The 17824-nt window shown below is 62.4% G+C and overlaps 1 protein-coding gene across 1 annotated transcript in view; it reads right to left on the bottom strand.

Moving 5' to 3' along the window:
• Positions 1–1930: 1930 nt before the first annotated feature.
• The window catches only part of LOC119100669 (double-stranded RNA-specific editase 1), a gene marked incomplete at its 5' end in the record, with an annotated part of 45104 nt that continues 29210 nt past the window's right edge, over positions 1931–17824 (bottom strand). The window contains 8 exon segments of the mRNA XM_037223746.1: positions 1931–1943; positions 3588–3697; positions 4457–4653; positions 9481–9775; positions 11197–11356; positions 12348–12459; positions 15573–15835; positions 16551–16725. Of these exon segments, the coding sequence (XP_037079641.1) occupies positions 1931–1943; positions 3588–3697; positions 4457–4653; positions 9481–9775; positions 11197–11356; positions 12348–12459; positions 15573–15835; positions 16551–16725 (1325 nt within the window).

The following is a 17824-nucleotide window of genomic DNA, read 5'->3' on the forward strand; positions in this document are numbered from 1 at the left end:
TTTATATGCAAGGTGATTTCGTTTGCACAGATTGAATCATAGTCGAGTTACCTCCATGGACATGGAATCTAATCGTAATCGATCCTGCAGAAGCGGAGCGAAGCGCAGGGCTGCGCAGTGCACACAAACACAAAATCATCTCATTCGCATTAGCATTCATAAAGGCTGTCAGGCCGTGCGCTACCACCGTTATTGGCCTACTGACATATGTGAGAAGCACGTATCGCAGGCGCCAGTCCGGTAGCTTTATTAACATGTAATCAATAGTTGCGCATTCCAGTTCTCCCGATTGGGGGCTGACTGAGCTAACGCAACAGCGTATGGCGAAATCTGCTCATGTTTCAGCAATGAAACCTGTAACGTGCATGCCTTTATTCTACATGGAGAGTGCAGTGCGGCTGAACAGCGTCCAATTACACCATTCACATGGGCAACACTTCCTTATTTAAATACACTGCCGCGTCAGCTGAAACCATAAAGCCAAATGCAACTGTAATTTAGCAGCGCAGCACGTGCCACTTCTGTCTGGACGGACGCAGGGAGGAACACGCTACATCAGACGTGTGAAGCGTGTCGGAGAGCGCCATCGCCGCCGTCATCTGCGATATCGCTACAGTGTGAGACACATGGACCCGGCAGCGCTGAATTAACATAAGCATGCATGCACGCATGCGTGACGAGCACCAATTAAGCCTGGCCGTGGGGTGTTTGAAAGGTGTCGGGCTACGCATCGCTTATCTAAGTATATTGCGAGGGCTTGCGTACTCTATCTTGTATCTCTAATGACAACCGAGTAATGGTGGTCGGGAACGTACGTGCAGAGAATAATTTACAATCGTGACACGACTCGACCCCGGTGAGACACAATGCAATCTCAGGATACGAAGCATGTTGCCAGCGGTGTCTTGTGAAACGTTCACACATGCTGCCCCACCCACTCTTTTGTATCCGTATTTGCATATGTATTCGCATTGTACCGCTCGTCCACTCCTCTGTACATGTCCGCTCGTGCCGAGGCGGGCCGACATTGAGCCGGCCGGCGCACCTGCCTGAGTGGCCGGCACGGGGGCCGGCACGCGCTCGACACCGTCCCGGGGTCACCGACCCGGCCGTGACCCGGTCGCCGCAGGGGTCAGCGCGCTGACCCGGCCCGTGCCGCCCCGTCGCCGCCCGGCCGTACATCACGGCGCTACACTCATCGCGCTCCGCCCAGCCCGGCTCACAGAGCTGATCACGGACCAAAGACGGGCCGACACCCCACGGCCGGCCCGGCTCACAGAGCTGATCACGGACCAGAGGCGGGCCGACACCCCACGCCGGCCCGGCTCACAGAGCCGATCACGGACCAGAGGCGGGCCGACACCCACGGCCGGCCCGGCTCACAGAGCTGATCACGGACCAGAGGCGGGCCGACACCCCGGGCGGGGCTCACAGGCGCGGGCCGACACCCACAGCCGCCGGCCCAGGTCATCTGCCTCACCTTCAGAGACGGGCGGCAGCGCGCCCGCGGCCCGTCGGCAGCCGTGGCTAATGCTTTGCGACATTGTCATTGTCTCGCACCCACCACGCACGCCCCCGAGGCATATATCACCACCAGCTCTGGTCGTCAGTGTCGGGTGTGGTCGAGGCCGGACACAGTGTACAATGTCAAGCACACCGTCCGAAGCTTTCGAGAGCACAGAAATTCCCACACACCCACACTGTACACGACCGAGCAGTGCCTGAACCGGTGAACCGGAACCCACTTACATCGATAGAGTGAAGCTCATTTTAAGACCTATTGTTACGCTTGATATTTCAACCAAGCTGCATTCCTGCCCGGAAAAACATCGCCAGCCGCCACGCCCTGTAAAAACATCTCGCTTTAAGGAAGTAAAGAGGCTGAGCTGGGCACTCAAAAGCCCTGTTAAGTCACAGCTAATACCCCCAACTAACGGGTCTGTCTGGGGCACAAAACAAAAACGGCTGCGTCATGGCCCGTGTATGAGACGCCGCATCAAAGGGACGCAGACCACCAATTAAAGAAGCGGCCGGGTTACGACAAAACTGGAGTGCCGCGACAAGTCACTCCACTTTTTGTGGCATAGCTTCACGGCTGTTATAATCGTTACAGGCCCTGCCATCCTTCCTGGTGTCGCACGACCCCACACACGGTGATCAGTGATTCCCCGTGGGGCATGGCGAGACCACACCACTCGAAAGCAACTCTGATATCTGAAATTTTGATGCTTTTAAAACCACTAGACATGCGTACGGTTATGTATTATGTATCGGTTTGTTGAATTATGTGTTTGTAATTAATCTGTAATGTCTTTGCGCCGGCTGAGCCCTACTGGCATTCGGTCGGCCCAAAACTCCAGGTGAACACGCGAGGAACGCAGTCCGACGTCAGGCAGCGAGTAAGCAGCGCTTAGATCCTGACCTTGTCCTCTGAGCGCAACTAGCAGGTAATTATAAGCATGCAGAAATAGAGTCTTATGGGCACCAAGAAAAAGATCCAACAAGAGAAAGCCGGCCCAAAAAAGACACGATTCAGTGGTGCTAAAAACGGTGAGGAGCAAAGATAGACCCCAATAACTAGGGAGTGGTGAAAACCCTAGCCCATGGCAGGTCAAATCCTGGTTCAGTCTCAGCGCTGCCACAACAGCACCTGCATCACTCCGTTTGCAAACCGCGGCAAAGCTTCAACGGCGCCCGGCCACGGGAGCTGCACTGAAGACAGCTGAAGCAAGGCGCCCGGCCACGGGAGCCGCACTGAAGACAGCTGAAGCAATCGCAGCGTTTTATTATTAATTCCAGTATCAGTAAGAAGTATTCGTATCTATGCACATAACAGACGATAAATTTGTCACATCAGGGTGGGTTCTCAGTCCCCACACACAACAGGCCAGGCCTTTAAAACGGTCCCTAGCGCCGCCCCGTTTTCAGCCCTACATTCTGGGATGTGCCGTCAATATGTACAGTCGGGGGCTGGCCGGGCAGGGGCGGGCTGGAGACGACTAGACGGGCTACGGTGCGGGCCGACAACCCCTGCCCGGCCGCCGCGCGAGAAAACAACACACGAGAATGTACAAGCTAAAACAGGCATGATCGGCGCGCTACATGTAGAGTAAAACGGAAAACCAGAACCTGCGGCGGTGTCGCATAAAACATAGCAACCCCCTGAAGCGGCCCGCACGGCGCATGCGCGGCGCACCGGGCCACAGCGTGGCGCGGGTAAGCAAGCTAGCCAACTGTGCAAAGAAGAAACCAGTCCGAATTCGCTTCAGTAGAAACAGAGTGTGCGCTCCGACGTCGCCCGACCCACGGGCTGTCACACAACTCGAGTCTAGGGCTCGTGCGCGACACGACTGGAATGCAACGGCAGCGGCGACGACGCGCGGCGGCCGGCCGGTGGGCCGCGCCGTCAGCTGGCGGCGGCGCCGGCCGGGCCCGGCTCTGAGATCGGGTGGGCGCGCGGCCGGGGCCGGCCGGGCGGCTGCGGCGCTGCCGACGGCGCCCCCTACTGGCGGCCGGCCGGCGCACCGTCGCCGCCGGCCGGCTGTCACGTCCGGGGCGGCGCGACCGCCGGCGGCGGCGGCGCCGGCGGCAGCGGCTCGCTGGCGTCCACCTGGAACATGTCCTGCTCGATCGGCTTCTTCACCCACTCGCCCAGCTCGGCGCGACGGAACGCGGCCACCAGGCACCCGAGCGCCGCCTGCCGGACACAACAGGAAGCTGCGGTCAGAGAGAGCACGCTCGGCCACACGCGGCCGGTGACTCGTGCCACATACTGGAATCACGGAGCGGGTACTACGTGCAGGGCGTGGTCACACAAATACCATGTGGCACAAGTCGCCTCGAGAAGATCGGCACGAGTTATGGCGGAGATCACAGATCAGCTACAGTGCGATACGGACAGACCAGCTTTTCTCCGCCATTGACAACATTTTTGAGATGCTGCGAGCAGCAGGTGAAAAATGGAGCACGACTTCAATCGTGCCTCTTATGACCGACCACCACTCAACATTTCGAGCACGATGTCGTCAGGAGTCACTCGGCGTCGTTACCAAAGCATACCGACAGCGAGTGTAATGACAATAGCAGCCCCACTTAAAACGATATTCGTGACAAAAAGGCGCAGCAAAACAACTAACAAAAGGTGCCGAGCGTCGGCAGCGGAGGCAGCGAGCTCCTCCGATCGGTCTCCAAGGCACCTCCGGCGCGCCACGCCCACCAAGGCTTCACAGACACCACACCCTTCCACGCATCACATCGCGGTTCATGAAAACGGCACCACCACCCTTCCTCCCGAGGCAGCCGCCGTCCCCTCCCCCCCCCCCCCCCCCACAGCCACCCGTGCCTCGACCGGCCAGCCCGGCCAGCCCGCAGGTGCGCCGGGCGGCGGCGGCGGCGGCGGCGGCGGCGGCGGCGGCGGCGGCGGCGGCGGCGGCGACGACGGCGGCGGGGAGCGCACCACGTAGGAGGTGTTCAGCCTCTTGACGTCGCCGTAATCGAGGTGCAGCTGGCCGGCGTGCAGCGCGTCCGAGATGGGGCGCAGGCGGCCCACTAGCCGCCGGAAGCGGGCGTACAGGTAGCGCTTGCAGAGCCGGGACGCCTGACCCGCCTCGTTCTTGCCAGTCATGGCGTTGATGACCTCGGCCGCCGGCTGGTCTGTGGAGGGAGCGGGGTCAGATTGGTGACCTCGGGCCGCCGGCTGGTCTGTGGAGGGAGCGGGGTCAGATTGGTGACCTCGGCCGCCGGCTGGTCTGCGGAGGGAGCGGGGTCAGATTGATGACCTCGGCCGCCGGCTGGTCTGTGGACGAAGGCAGGATCAGACTGGTGGCCACGGACAAGTCCTTCACCTTTATTGCTGTGTCAAAAGATAGTCTTTGTTCTCACCTATTACAGATGATTCAAATATACCGCACACTAGCGAGGATAAAAACCGACGCGCCGCCGCCCGCGGATTGTGCCCATGATGGGTGGCGATAGGCGGGCGCGTCACTCACACATGTGAGCCCCGCAAAGGTGGATGCACCAAGCGGCCTGTTGAGGATCGGCAAGAGGCTTATCATAAAGAGCAAAAGACGTGCGCACTGATTAAGGGATTTTCTTCACCACAACAATGGCAACAAATCTACAGTGAGACGAGTCGGGGACATCAGGACATCACCAGAGCAACCACCACCAACTAGTACATGCCAGTTTTATTCTTGGACCAGCCGGTCGAGTCAGGGGAAGTGCCGCATGTCAGCTCCAGCGTGCACAAACGAAGGACAAGCGTGACGCCTTCCGGCCGCGCAGTATATCAACGGTCGCGGCGCCAACGGACCAGGCCCACTGGACCAAACCGAAGCGCCGTCTCCCGTCCGCAGGCAACAAACCCGACCGCACCGGCCGCCCAGCACGCGCGCGTCCGCCGACCTACGCCGACCCGCAGGACACCGGGGTCCCGGCCGTGGCCTGAGCGGTGACGTCAGCGCCGAGCCACGCCCGGGCCGCGGGCGCGGCGCGGCACGGCACGGCGGCAGGACCGCCTCGGCGACCCTGGGCCGACGACGTCCGGAGCCAGAGCCGGGCCGAGGCGCGGTCCCGACGGCGGCCGGCCGCGACCTTGGCTGCCGGGTACGGCGTGGGACCGGACCGGCCGGACCGGACCGGGCCGGGCAACGCCTGGACCGGACGGCGCGTGGCGTGGCGACGCGGCACGACAGCCGAGCAAGGGCCCGTCAGGCCCGGCCGCAGCCGGCGCGCTCGGCACGGTCACCGTACGGCAAAGGGCGGGATTCCAGCACAGTACAACATTCCTTCCCCACGCTGGGGAAGGGAGGGAGCCGAGGAGGCTGTGCTGGAGCGGCCACCGCCGCGGTACATCGGCAATGTCAGGCTGTGCTCGACCACCGACAAGGAGCACACGAGAGAATGACCGCTGTAAAAGTCAGGTGACGTCGCAAGAACACTTTGGAAGAGCGATGGCAACACTAGCCTGAGCAGAGTTTGCACAGCAAGTGCATGGAGGAAAGGTGGCCGTTAACCCCTCATTCGCGACACATTTCTACACACTGCCACCGTCGTGACAAACAATGTCGTCAGTGTCTGGCGGCGGCTCGACTGTGCGCCTTTCCCATCCAGACGTGGACACGACACGCTGGGGCGCACTGGACGGGGCGAGTGACCGTAGTCACGACGGGCGGCCGGTCCGGCGAGGCCAGAGCCGTCACGGGGGACCCCCGTCACCCTCCAAGGCCGGCTGTGCGGGGCGCCGCGGACCGCACCGGCCGGCCAGACCGCGCCGGCGGCGGCCCGGCTCCGCTCATGCCGCGCCCGCCAACACGTGTCAAGCACTGCCGGCGCGCTCCGGTTGCCCTCTGGCCACGGGACAGCGGCGAAGTCAGACAGCCGCTGTTTGGACGGCCGTCGACGGCCAGCGGGAACGGAGAGGGGCGGGGAGGGTCCGGAGCTGGCATGGAGTCCTCAGGTGTTGGAGTCTTCGTCGCCGCCTGACCTGGCCTGACCTGGCCTGACCTCCCATGCCCAGCATGACCCCACCGGTTGACGCACCGGACTGAGAGCCGCACAAGGGAGGCGCATGGTGAAGCGCGTTTTGGCTAGCGAACGCTGCCGGTTTCGTCAACGAGGAAAGAACCAAATCTGAAAAATGGCAACGATTATCGGTCTACGAGTTGTCGCTATCGCATTGCAAGCCAGGCTGACGCGCGAAAAAAGAAGCGGATTTCGCCAGACCAGACGGGTGCGTCCCTTTGTTTGACAATGACGGGCGCGTTCCGACACAAACTGACTGCAAGCGCGCATAAGCGTGACGACAGAGTGCCGTAAGACTGGGAACGCAGAGGACGGGGGTGGACTGGTCTCGCGTTCAGAGCGCTCAACTGGAGGTGGCAGCTATGGAAGGGGCCGTAGTGTCAGCCGTGCGCACACTGGGACGACGGCAGACGCCGCACCGCGGGGGCTGCAAACCAGTCTGGGCACGCCGGTCTGGATCTCGGCACGTCGGCGCCGGCCTCAGTCCGGGCACGCCGTTCTCAGTCCAGGAACACCGGCTTCAGTCCAGGCAGACCGGCCTGTCTAGGCATGCCGGTCTCAGTCTGGGCACGACGGTCTCAGTCTAGGCACGCCGGTCTCAGTGTCTCAGTCTGGGCACACCGGCCTCAGACTTGGCAGGCTGACGGTGACTGACCAAACACCCGGTTACAGTGCCGTCGTTTTCGATTCGCAGGAAAGGCACCCCGGACTCGGTAGTACTCAGTGCGAACATGTCACAGACACACGGAACACACTGATGGCCGTTCGGCAGTGCCAATCGAACCTTTGCATGAAGGGTTCCACCATATTGCATTACTGGGGTCTTATGTTTTGTACGGGAGGTACAGCATGCACTAAAGTATCACAAAGGGTGCCGGACGGCCGGAGAGTCGGCATGAGAGCCTGGCCACAGCATAGGCCATCGTTACAGTAACTGCGAGCTGCACAGACAGGCCAACAGAAAAGAGACGTTCTCCAGGTTTTGCAGCCACACACCACGGGGTTGAAACGATGAGAAGCAGCAACGGCCGAGCTAGCCATGCGTTCTCACAGCCAGCACGCGTCTGCCCGGAAGCAATTTCAACAGCGAGAAGTGGCACGCTCCAGCCTTGGGTCCAGATGATATGCATGACAAACGGTCGGTTCGAATTCACGTGCCGGCGCGACACCCCATAATCGGGCGCGTGACCACGAAGCACGTGACCACCCATAGTGAACGGCCGGGCGTGACCGGCCATTTCTCAGAGACAGCACGGGCAGGTTTAGAGACCGAATCATCCGTCACGATCGCCGCGGCTCGTGACGTCAGCAGGCGGGTTATTTATCGACGCGTGGAAGTGCCGGCGCCCTCAGCGTCGTAACCCTGAAGGCTGCTGTCGAGCCCCGCGTTATCGCGTGGCAGGCGATAGCCGAGCCTCCTCCACATGTCGCTCGAAGCAGCGATGCTTCCGCCGCCACACGGAGGGCGACCGGCCGGCGGGAGCGCCATCCCCCACTCGCCTCTAACGATTGCTGACCGGACATCGCTGTACGTGACTGGACAGCAGCCCACCGGCGGCCTGCTGGACACGCGCGCGGAGGATGTCTGTCCGGCGAGTCCGCCCCCGCCGCCCGGCCCTGGGCGCGGCGGGCCGACCGGGCGGCGGCGGCGGGGACGGACGGACGCGTCACGCGGGGCGGACAGGGCGCCGCCAGAGCTCACGAGCCACCGCCGCACGACGGGACAGCTGCCGACCTCGGCCTGGTCCAGCCGGGGAAGCGGAGACGGTCGGGGCGGAACGCTGCCGCACACCGCTGCCTCCCATGCTGAACCGCCGACGCCGACGCCGACGCCACGACACACACCGCAAGTCCACCGCTAATGCATCTGGGCTGGCGTGGTCGGAGTGCATTAAGACCTAAGGGAAAGCGAAAAGAGCTTCGATCGAGCGCTGGTTTCACGGATGTTGAGTGTAATTAGCAATCAGGGCATGAATAGCCACGTGCGCAATCATGGTCTCAACCATTACTGATACTTTTGCAATCACTTCGCAACCCGTAATAGCTAGACGGGAAACGGAAGTCGAGTGACAATTACAAAGTGAGTAAACATAATTACATACAGACATACACACATTCGACGTCTAATTATTTTCAATCACGGCGATTTAGTCATCTCCTTAACGTTAATTCGAAAGAACATCACTTGCAATGCACTTCCTCGACGAGATTTTCCGGAAACTCGATGTCTTTCTTATGAGAGTCGTTACAAGGCGCACCACTCTCAAGCAGCGATGACCCATGAAGAAAACGAGGCCATGTGTGACATCACAGAGACACCCCATGACACCAGGGAGCACCCCCGGAAGGCGACGAGATCACGGTCGCCTAGCATAACTGGTAGGCCGGACGTCGGCTAATGGCACAACAGCGTCAGGTCCCACGCGGTCAGGCCGGCACGACCCAGACTGAGAACACCTCAGTCCAGTGCTACACCACAGGTGTCTGGCGTCCAAGGTCGGACAGAGATGCCCGATACGACAGATAAACACACACCCATGGACATCTGGCATGCTTCTGAGCAGGCCTCTCAGTGACAAAAAGGTGTGGACCGGGGCTCAGACAGGCCGCTTTTCAAGCAGCGCCAGACCACAAAAAGCCACCGGATCGAGTGAACACGTCACTGGCGCTTCCGTCACTTCAGACACAAGGCCGCGTGGTGGATGACCGCAGCTATCCTCGCTCCGTTTCGTTACGGCGCGCTCCGCCGCTACAACGTTCGCAGGTAAACACACTCGTCCCATAATCCGCCACGATTCCAAACCAAACCCACCACATCCGGTCCACGCACACGGTACGTCTCAGAACAGAGCACCCGCGCCCGCGCCCGAGCCAGAACGCGAACCTGTGTCCGCGCCCGCGCGCCCGAGCTCCCGCGCCCGCGCCCGCGCCCGCGCCCGCGCCCGCGCTACGTACCGCAGGTCCAGTTGATGCTGTAGTTGGGCGCCTTGCCGGGCTGCCGCACCTCTGGCGAGCTGGTGGCGGCCAGCAGGGGGGTGTGCAGCCGGTAGGGCGGCGGCAGGCCCTGCGCCGTCGGGCCGATCCTACCGCCGATGGCGCGCACCAGGTGTGACGGGTGGAACAGACTGCCCAGCACCACGCTAGCCAGGTAGATGGGCTCGATGAAATGGGCGAGCAGTGAGCCCTGCACCCCCACCACGTTCCAGCGGGCTATCTTATCGCTGCAGGACATGGTGAGCAGTCGCTGTCCCTGCCGGTCAAAGGAGACACCGGGTGAGGGTGAGGTCAGGGGGTCAGGGTGAGGTCAGGCAATGCAGTTCTGTCAACAGAGAGTCACGATATCCAGTCAGAGAGGTCAAATCTGGGAGGGATCTCGGTCGGTCAATTCGACGACAGTGTCCCCCGTATGCGCAGTGCAGAGTAAAAAGGTACCGCAGTCTCACTGCCTTCCCAGATTAGAAGCTTCCAGCCCGCTATCCCGCTCCACGCCTTGCTAAGTTCTCAGGTGCGAGTCAAACACTGTCGCAGGCTACAACCGGCTACAACCGGCTACAACCGGACACACAGTCACGACCGTCGCAGGCTACAACCGGCTACAACCAGCTGCAACCGGACACACAGTCACGACCGTCACAGGCTACAACCGGACACAGTCCGAAGATCTCTTCCGCGTTCTGCGGTTGGCACACTGGCATGCCACGGAAAAACCGGTGAAACATGCGAGTGTTTGCAGAGGCACCACATGAGCGGAGTTTTCAATTCAAGGCCCAATTCGCTACGGAGCTTAACACCCACTTCACCGCAGACAGTCTCCTACTTAATCAGAATCTTGGCTAAACACCAGACCGAGCCAGCACCTGCTTGCTCCTCTGCGGTCTGGGCACTAGCACACCAGACACCAGTACCAATGCGGGCAGTTCCCATTCGTTTAACGTAAATACCTACTGTCTGAAAAAATATGTCACAGTCAGCTCCCGCAATACGCTATGCTTGCGTAAAACTGGTTTGCAGCATATTCCAAAAACATAAATCAAATGTAAAGCACAATAATCACTAAGCAGAGCCCTCGAAACACCTGCAAGTTCATCGAACAGGTTTCATTTTCGACGGAGGACAAGAGCACAGCAAGCCAACCAGCCAAGAAACAACAGTCACAGCTACACTTCCCAGACACCCGAGAAAAATGCCCAGCCCAAGTAGCACGACACTGTAAATAATCTATATCGTCCCGTGTCCAACCCGCCGAGATCTGCAGATAGGCGACGAGCCAGACATCTGATAACGCCATCGTCGCTCTGACCGGTACCCGCCTGGCCATTGTTCTCAAAGGCCGCCGGCTTCCGTGTGCGGCGCAATGGTCACAGTGCGACGGGGGTGGCGCAGCCGGCGCCCGGCGACGCACACGCAGCGGGCGGTCGCGCCACAATGCGCGTCGTGGCGCACCTTTGCGTGGTGTGAGAGCCTCGAACAGCAACTCCTCGCACCTTTTCTCATCCCCAGCTCACTTCCAAATTTTACACATAGAACACAAACATTCACATCAGATCGCGTTTCAGCTATGGACATCATGCACCCACTCCCAAACAATCCCCTGAATTACCTGTTTCAGGTCTGGATGCCACGGACCTGATCCAAAACATCTCACCCCGGGTGTGGGTGACAGCGCCTCACCTGAAGCACCCCGTCCCAGGTCTGAATGCCGTCACTCGACTTGACCGGAATGGTGCCCTCCCCGGACTCGATCTTGGTGCGCAGCTGCCCCCGCGCCTTCCGGTTCGGGTGTTTGTCGGACGACTCGGTCCGCGTCTGCGCCTCGTGCGGAGAGAAGATCCTGGCGGCAGGCAGCGCGGCCGGCGGTCAGGGTCACCCCTCGGTCGGTCAGGCGGCACGGCCGGCGGTCAGGGTCGCCCCTGATCCTCGGCCGGTCAGGCGGAGCGGCCGACGGCCAGGGTCGCCCGTCGGTCCTCGGTCGGTCAGGCGGAGCGGCCGACGGCCAGGGTCGCCCCTCGGTTCTCGATCGGTCAGGCAGCACGGCCGGCGGTCAGGGTCGCCCGTCGGTCCTCGGTCGGTCAGGCGGCGCGGCCGACGGCCAGGGTCACCCGTCGGTCCTCGGTCGGTCAGGGTCCCCCCTGCAGCCCAATATGCAGGTAATAGCGCGCCGGACCGACCGGGCACTGGCGTGACACACGCGGAGCGGCGTTGCATATGGGCGCCCGCGAGCTCAGTGACGACGACTGGCGCGGAGATCATAGACACTGCGTGTAGAGAGCGCCGCAGGTGCCGAAACCGGGCACGTCTATGGGTCAATTGCAGTAAAAAACGCACAGCGCCCTATGATCTGGTAAGCTGCCTCATTCCCCGCTCATGGTGGCTGCGCTTGAGGCACAACCGCGCGGCGGTAGATGAACTGCAGTCAACGAGAATCACATCTCGCGTTCCTCTGGAGCGTGCAATGAGCGCTCACTGCGTCAGTGAAACTGCATCCCCCGAGGAATTAGAAGATAAATTAAAGCACTGAAATATTACTGTTATTTTTTAAGTAAAACAAACATTTAAGCGTAAGGTGAGCATTGCGGAATGATGAACCGCAACATACAAGGTATGAAAATCTCGAACAATTTGCATGCCACCATGGAATAGCAGGTGCCATAAACGTTCCTGCGCCAAAGATCCCCTCCTGTTGTCAGCCATTGTTCGGCACGTCCTCACACACGCATCCATAGTTGCTTCTACAAGCTCATCAGCAAGCCAACACGCCCACCAAATTACGTATGCGATCACGAGTCGCGCCATCTCTTGGCGGCAGCCAAAAGCTGCGGTACCTGGCGTCGCCGCACGGCGCCGTGTTGATGTACAGGTGAAACTGGACGTTCTCCTTGAGGCGGTAACCGCGACCCTCTGGCCTCGGCTCGAATATGCTGTCGCTCTCTGTCTCTGCCGGCAGCCAAGACACGCATATCGTTAGCGGCCAGACGGGTGGCGTCGGTGCTGCCGCCAGGGAACACAAACAGAGGGAGAGGCGGCGGCGCGAGCTGAGTGCGGCCGCTGCCGACGCCCTTGGGATGTTCCGGCCGACCCCCGGCGGCCATAAAGGCCGGACGGAAATATACCGCGGGAAACGGAGAGAAAACAACTTCAGCGGGCTATGAAGGAGAGCGGTGCTGACGTCATCACGAGTCCGGGCTGGATAGGTTGGTCAGGATTTGCGATGTCCGGAGGCCACACACAGAGCAGCCCATGACACACAATATGCGGATAAATGAGACCAGTTGGTGCTCGAAATAGAACAAAAGCAGCATTGGTGAAATACAACTGCATCACGCACGGAAAAACATATGTCTTCTATGCATTATGTCAACACGCTGTACAATTAAAAAAAAAACTTTTTGAACAAGCTCTACGCGCAAGGCTAACAACAATATAAAATCCCCAATTAAACCATAAAAACCGCTGACGTGAATTTAGTGATACATATGACAGTGCTGCCACACAATATCCGCGCTCCGAAATTCAAGGAAGAAACGTCCCCAGCTCCGCGTCTCGTGCAATAACCGACTGCCGTCGTCGCCGCCGGCGCGCTATTTCATCGGCGCCTTTTTAGTGCAGATGATAAACGAGAGCCGGCGGAGGGTGGCGGGGGCCGGGAGGGGGAGGGGGCGTGGATGACGAACCGCGGTAGCGGCAGCGGCGGCGGCGGCAGCAGCGGTAGCGGCGGAAGCAGCGGTGGCGGCGGTGGCACCGGCAGGGGCAGCGGCGGCATCGGCAGGGGCAGCTGCAGGAGCAGGAGCAGGGGCAGCGGCAACGGCGGCGCCCACGCTCGCGACAGGCGGACGGACAGCCGGCTGGCGCATTGATTAGCGCGAGGGCGTCGGCGCGTGCTCGGACGTGGGCCGCGGACGGCACCAGGCAGGTGTAACAGGAGCCGGCGCCCGTGCCGGTGGGTGGGCCCAAATGAGTTGGTGGTCCGGGAGCCCGTGTCTGCAGGGGGTGCAGCCCGGGCCGCGAGACACCAGCGCCAGGCACGCCGCAGGAAACGGGCCGCAGGCGTGGGGCACCGCCGGCGGGATGTTTGCAACCCGCTGTAGCCCACACAGCACACAGCCGCCCCGAATACACCAAAACTTGTCGCAGTCCTGTTTGCGCAAGCCGTGGACTCCGCAACAGCATTCACCACGCCACGAACAGCTGGGGAGGGCGACGCGGCGCACTGCTCGGCGTCGCCAGCCGCCCTTCTCGTCAACAGGCCGCCCCGGGGCGTGCACGCGACCATCACCGGTCCGGACGACACACTCCAGCCGGCAGCCGCGGCACCGTCGCCCTGACGCCACAGACGCTCCGACGGGGCGATGCACGGCGCGCGGCCGACGCACGCGTCCAGGAACGCGGACCCCACGTCACGGAGGCCGCACCGCTCGCGAGCGCTCGGACAGAGGCCCGGGATGACCGAGGAGAGATTCAAAGCCAATCTATACGAGCGCCGCTCGGCGGCGACAGGTTGAAGCGGCGCGCGACTAACGACCCGTTCTTCTGGCTCTTCAGCGGTGACACCGCCGCGCCAACAACAACAGAAGCGAAGGGGACCGCCGCGTGACCTGCCGTACGCGACACGGCGGCGCGGGCGATCCATCGGGCGTGCGTCACATGCGGAGGCGGCTCGTGCCGCGGACCGCGGTCCGGACGCCGCGCCCTCCCCGAGGTGCAGCACCGCCCGGCGCCAGCGGCGCCCTGTCCGCCGACAGCAGAGTCGCCCATCGGGAGAATCAGGCGAGCTCGGAGCGGCCGTCACAGATCACAGGCGACCACAGCCAGTACTCAGGCGGTCGGCCCGGCAGGCGACAGGCGGCAGCCGGTCCGCCCGGGCCTCACATCCGACCGCCGTCCCAGCTGGCTTCTGTCGGTCTTCCGACGAGGGCTCGCAATTTGTCCAATCAGCCCTCTGATCGGCACCCACGCGGTCCCGGCCAGTCCTCCAACTAGCGTTCGGAGATTGTTCGATCAGTCCTCTGGCTCTGATCAGTACCCGTAGATCGTCCTGATCAGTCCGAGTAGCATCCACAGTCCCGCGCAGTCACCCCCTCCCCCCCCCCCCCTCTGTCCGCCACCGGGCGGCGCTGCGGCAGCGCTGAGGGGCGAGCCCCGCCAAGGAGAAGCGGGGCGCCGCCACCGGCGTCACGCGCCATCGGTCGGCGTCGGCCGGCGGCGGAGACGGCTGACGGCCCCAACCCGATCACCGACACAACAGACCGGTCGAGAGGGCAGAGAAAGGAGACGGCGCGCCCGTCCAGCCGGCGCGGCGTCTCGGCTCCGGACGGCGACGGAGCCAATGCAGCCAGAGCCAAGGCGGCTGATAGGACGGGAGCGGTGGAGCATTGAGGCCAGTGGAGGCTCGGACAACACAAACACACCCAATAAAACGACGGTCGGGGCGGCCGCAAAAGGCATCGTCTCGCCAGAACCGGTCCGTCCGGGACCAGCAGACCACGGGGAGTCCCCAGCGGAACACACGCAACACGGGGAGCGCAAAATCGCACCAAGCAGCCGCCGGCGCCGCGCCGGGTGTGCCGAGGCGGCGCCAGCCACCCGGCGCGCGGCCGGACACCATTACCGCCGGCCGGCCCGGAAACCGATGGCCAGCCGGCGGCGCTGGCGCTGCGGCCGCCGGCGGAGCTCGTTAGCGGCCCGCGGCGCGGCCGGCGCCGAGAGGTCAGCGTCCAGTGCCGTGGCAGCCGCCTCGCGAGGCACCGGCAGCGCGGCTCGAAGCAAAGCAGCGCAGCGCGCCGGCCGCGGCCGCGCAAGCGTCGCCACCGGCGTCACCCACCGCCGGCGGGCCTCACGCCGCGGCAAGGCTGTCGATACCACAAGCCGCCCTGCCACCAGCCGCGACCCAGCACAGACGCCGGGCACCGCTCGTCACGCGTACGTGGCGGCGACTACCAGCGGTGAGAACGGCGTCAGCGGTGACCGCCCGCGGTGACGACCGGCGGTGACGGCCGGCGGTGACGGCCGGCGGCGCGCGGCGGGCGCGGTCACCTCGGCCGTCCACTGACCTGGCGCCAGCAGCAGCTCCAGCTGGCCGTACAGGTAGTCCAGCAGGCAGCGCCGCGTGATCACCTCGGCGTGGCAGTCGTTCAGGCTGTTGCCCTCCACGCTCATGTGCTCGCCGTTGATGCACTTGGTGCCGGTGGAGACAGAGATGACCTTGACCTCGGACATCTGCGGCCCGGTGGTCATCACCAGGCCGGCCAGCACTTTGCGCCGGCTGTGCGACTGCTGGCTCTCCATCAATGTCTGGAACTGCTGGTTGACAACCCTGGTGGGGCGAGGGTGGGGAGGGGGCGTCAGATGTCGCTTTCGCAGGACGAGGGCGTGCGCGCGCCCAGCGGAGGGACAGGGAACGCACAAGAGTCATTAGACCACATGGATAGGTCGTAATGCCGGCAGGTGCACGTAACTGAACACACGGGCGAGGTGGCGGCCAGATTGAGCGCGTATGCGACATGACATCAATATACGATAGCAACAATGATGGGAAATCCAGCACCGCTAGATTAATGCAATACAGGATCAGACGGCATTTGATGACGGCTGGTTGATTTTCGGGTACTTTCGGCTAACAATGACGCGACAGTCTGGACAATCTCAAGCACCTGGGCGGTGGCATTCACACTGGACACACTAGAGGACCAAACAAACTAGTGGTACACACGACATCTTAAATAACGACACATTGCCGTCGCGTATATAAGCATAGCATGCAACGTCCTGGACGTTCGCATATTCCGTAATGCACAGCACATGGCGGGCTTCACACGACAGGCGGCACAGTATCCAGTATACGCAACAACGGTGCGGACAAGCTGTCAAACAAAACCAGACGCAACAGCGAACCAGACGATCCATTTTCCGAGTCCCACACCAGTAAAGGACGCGGACGGCTTGACCAAGTCATTCGTGCCCTCTCAAACGCCCCAGACCACCTGGCCCGGACTCCTCCCCAGGAGGTTCCGATGGCGACCGGAACTCACTTGGATATGTGGTCGGCCACCGTCTGCGGGAAGCTCAGCTGTTCGCTGAGGTCGGACGTGGAGCCGTACGGCGAGTCCGAGCCGCCCACTGACGCGTAGTTGATGAACGAGTAGTTGTACAGCTTGCTGAGCGCCGCTTTGGCGGCGGCCGCTTTGCCGAGTCGTTTGCTGGGGCCTGGCGGGGTTCCGGGCACGAGTTGGCGGGTGTGGCGGCTCTCCTGCCTGGCCGCGCGCGGCGGCCACCGGAACCCCAGAGGGAATCCCACCGCGTTCTAACACACATCGACAAAACCCGCCCACGCGTCGTTCAGGCCGCATTAGCCGGCCGTCCCGACGCTAATGCGTACAGAGCTGTTTTCGACTGGCGGCCGGCTGCGTGCGCCCGTCGGTGGCAGGCCATCCGTCATGCCGCGTCCCGGGCCGGGCCGGCCGGGCCCGGCCCAGCGAGCCGGCGGCACAGCCGTGGGCCGACGCCCGGCGGCGAGGGTGCCCGTGATCGATGGTCGCGATCGAGGCCGCCGGCGGCGCTCATCACGGCTACTTAGCACACCGCCGGCCGGCCGGTCCGCCGCGGCCGGAATCACATCACGCCGACGGCACACCGGCTTCATCATGAGTGCCTTGTCGGCGGCGGGCACGGCGCTCCCCGGGGAGCGGGGGGCGGTGCGCGGGTCCAGGCATCAGCTGGTGTCCATCGGAAGTGTCCCTCGAGACGCGCGGGGACTGCCCACGGCCGGTTGACGTTTACTGGCCCTGTGCGGCCCGCGGTACCGGAGCCAGATCGCTGTCATCCCGCGCCGCGGTGGGGCAGAGGAGGGTCGCCAGCCCGTCTCTCTTTCCTGGTGGCTTATCGCGGCCTTCCGCCGGCTGACTCTAGTGCCACATCGTAGCGTGTTTTGCTGTGCCAGGGCCAGCCTATCCTATCTCCGAAAAGTGTCTGTCCGTCCACGTATTTTTCCATCTCTCGTTCTCATGTGGGCCGATCCCTCAGCCTACCTCGTCCGTCTTGTCCTCTTCCATCACGGCTTTCCTATATCTCTTTCACCCCATCTCCTTCGTGCCAAACGACAGCTGAACTTCTCCGCCCCGAACGACCTCTCATCTCCAACGCCGCGTCGTTCTTCGATCGACGAGCGCCGACTGGCGGCAGCGCCGGAGCGTCAAGCACGGGGTTCGGACCGCGGCGGCGGACGGCGACGGCATCGTCTTCACACGGAGACCAGGCCGCAGAGACTCCCTCCGTCGACTGTGGCCCGGGACAGCTTCCCACGCGG

Source organism: Pollicipes pollicipes, unplaced genomic scaffold (genome assembly GCF_011947565.3).
Source record: "Pollicipes pollicipes isolate AB1234 unplaced genomic scaffold, Ppol_2.1 Scaffold_4881;HRSCAF=5763_pilon_pilon_pilon, whole genome shotgun sequence".
In the NCBI taxonomy this organism is placed as follows: domain Eukaryota; kingdom Metazoa; phylum Arthropoda; class Thecostraca; order Pollicipedomorpha; family Pollicipedidae; genus Pollicipes; species Pollicipes pollicipes.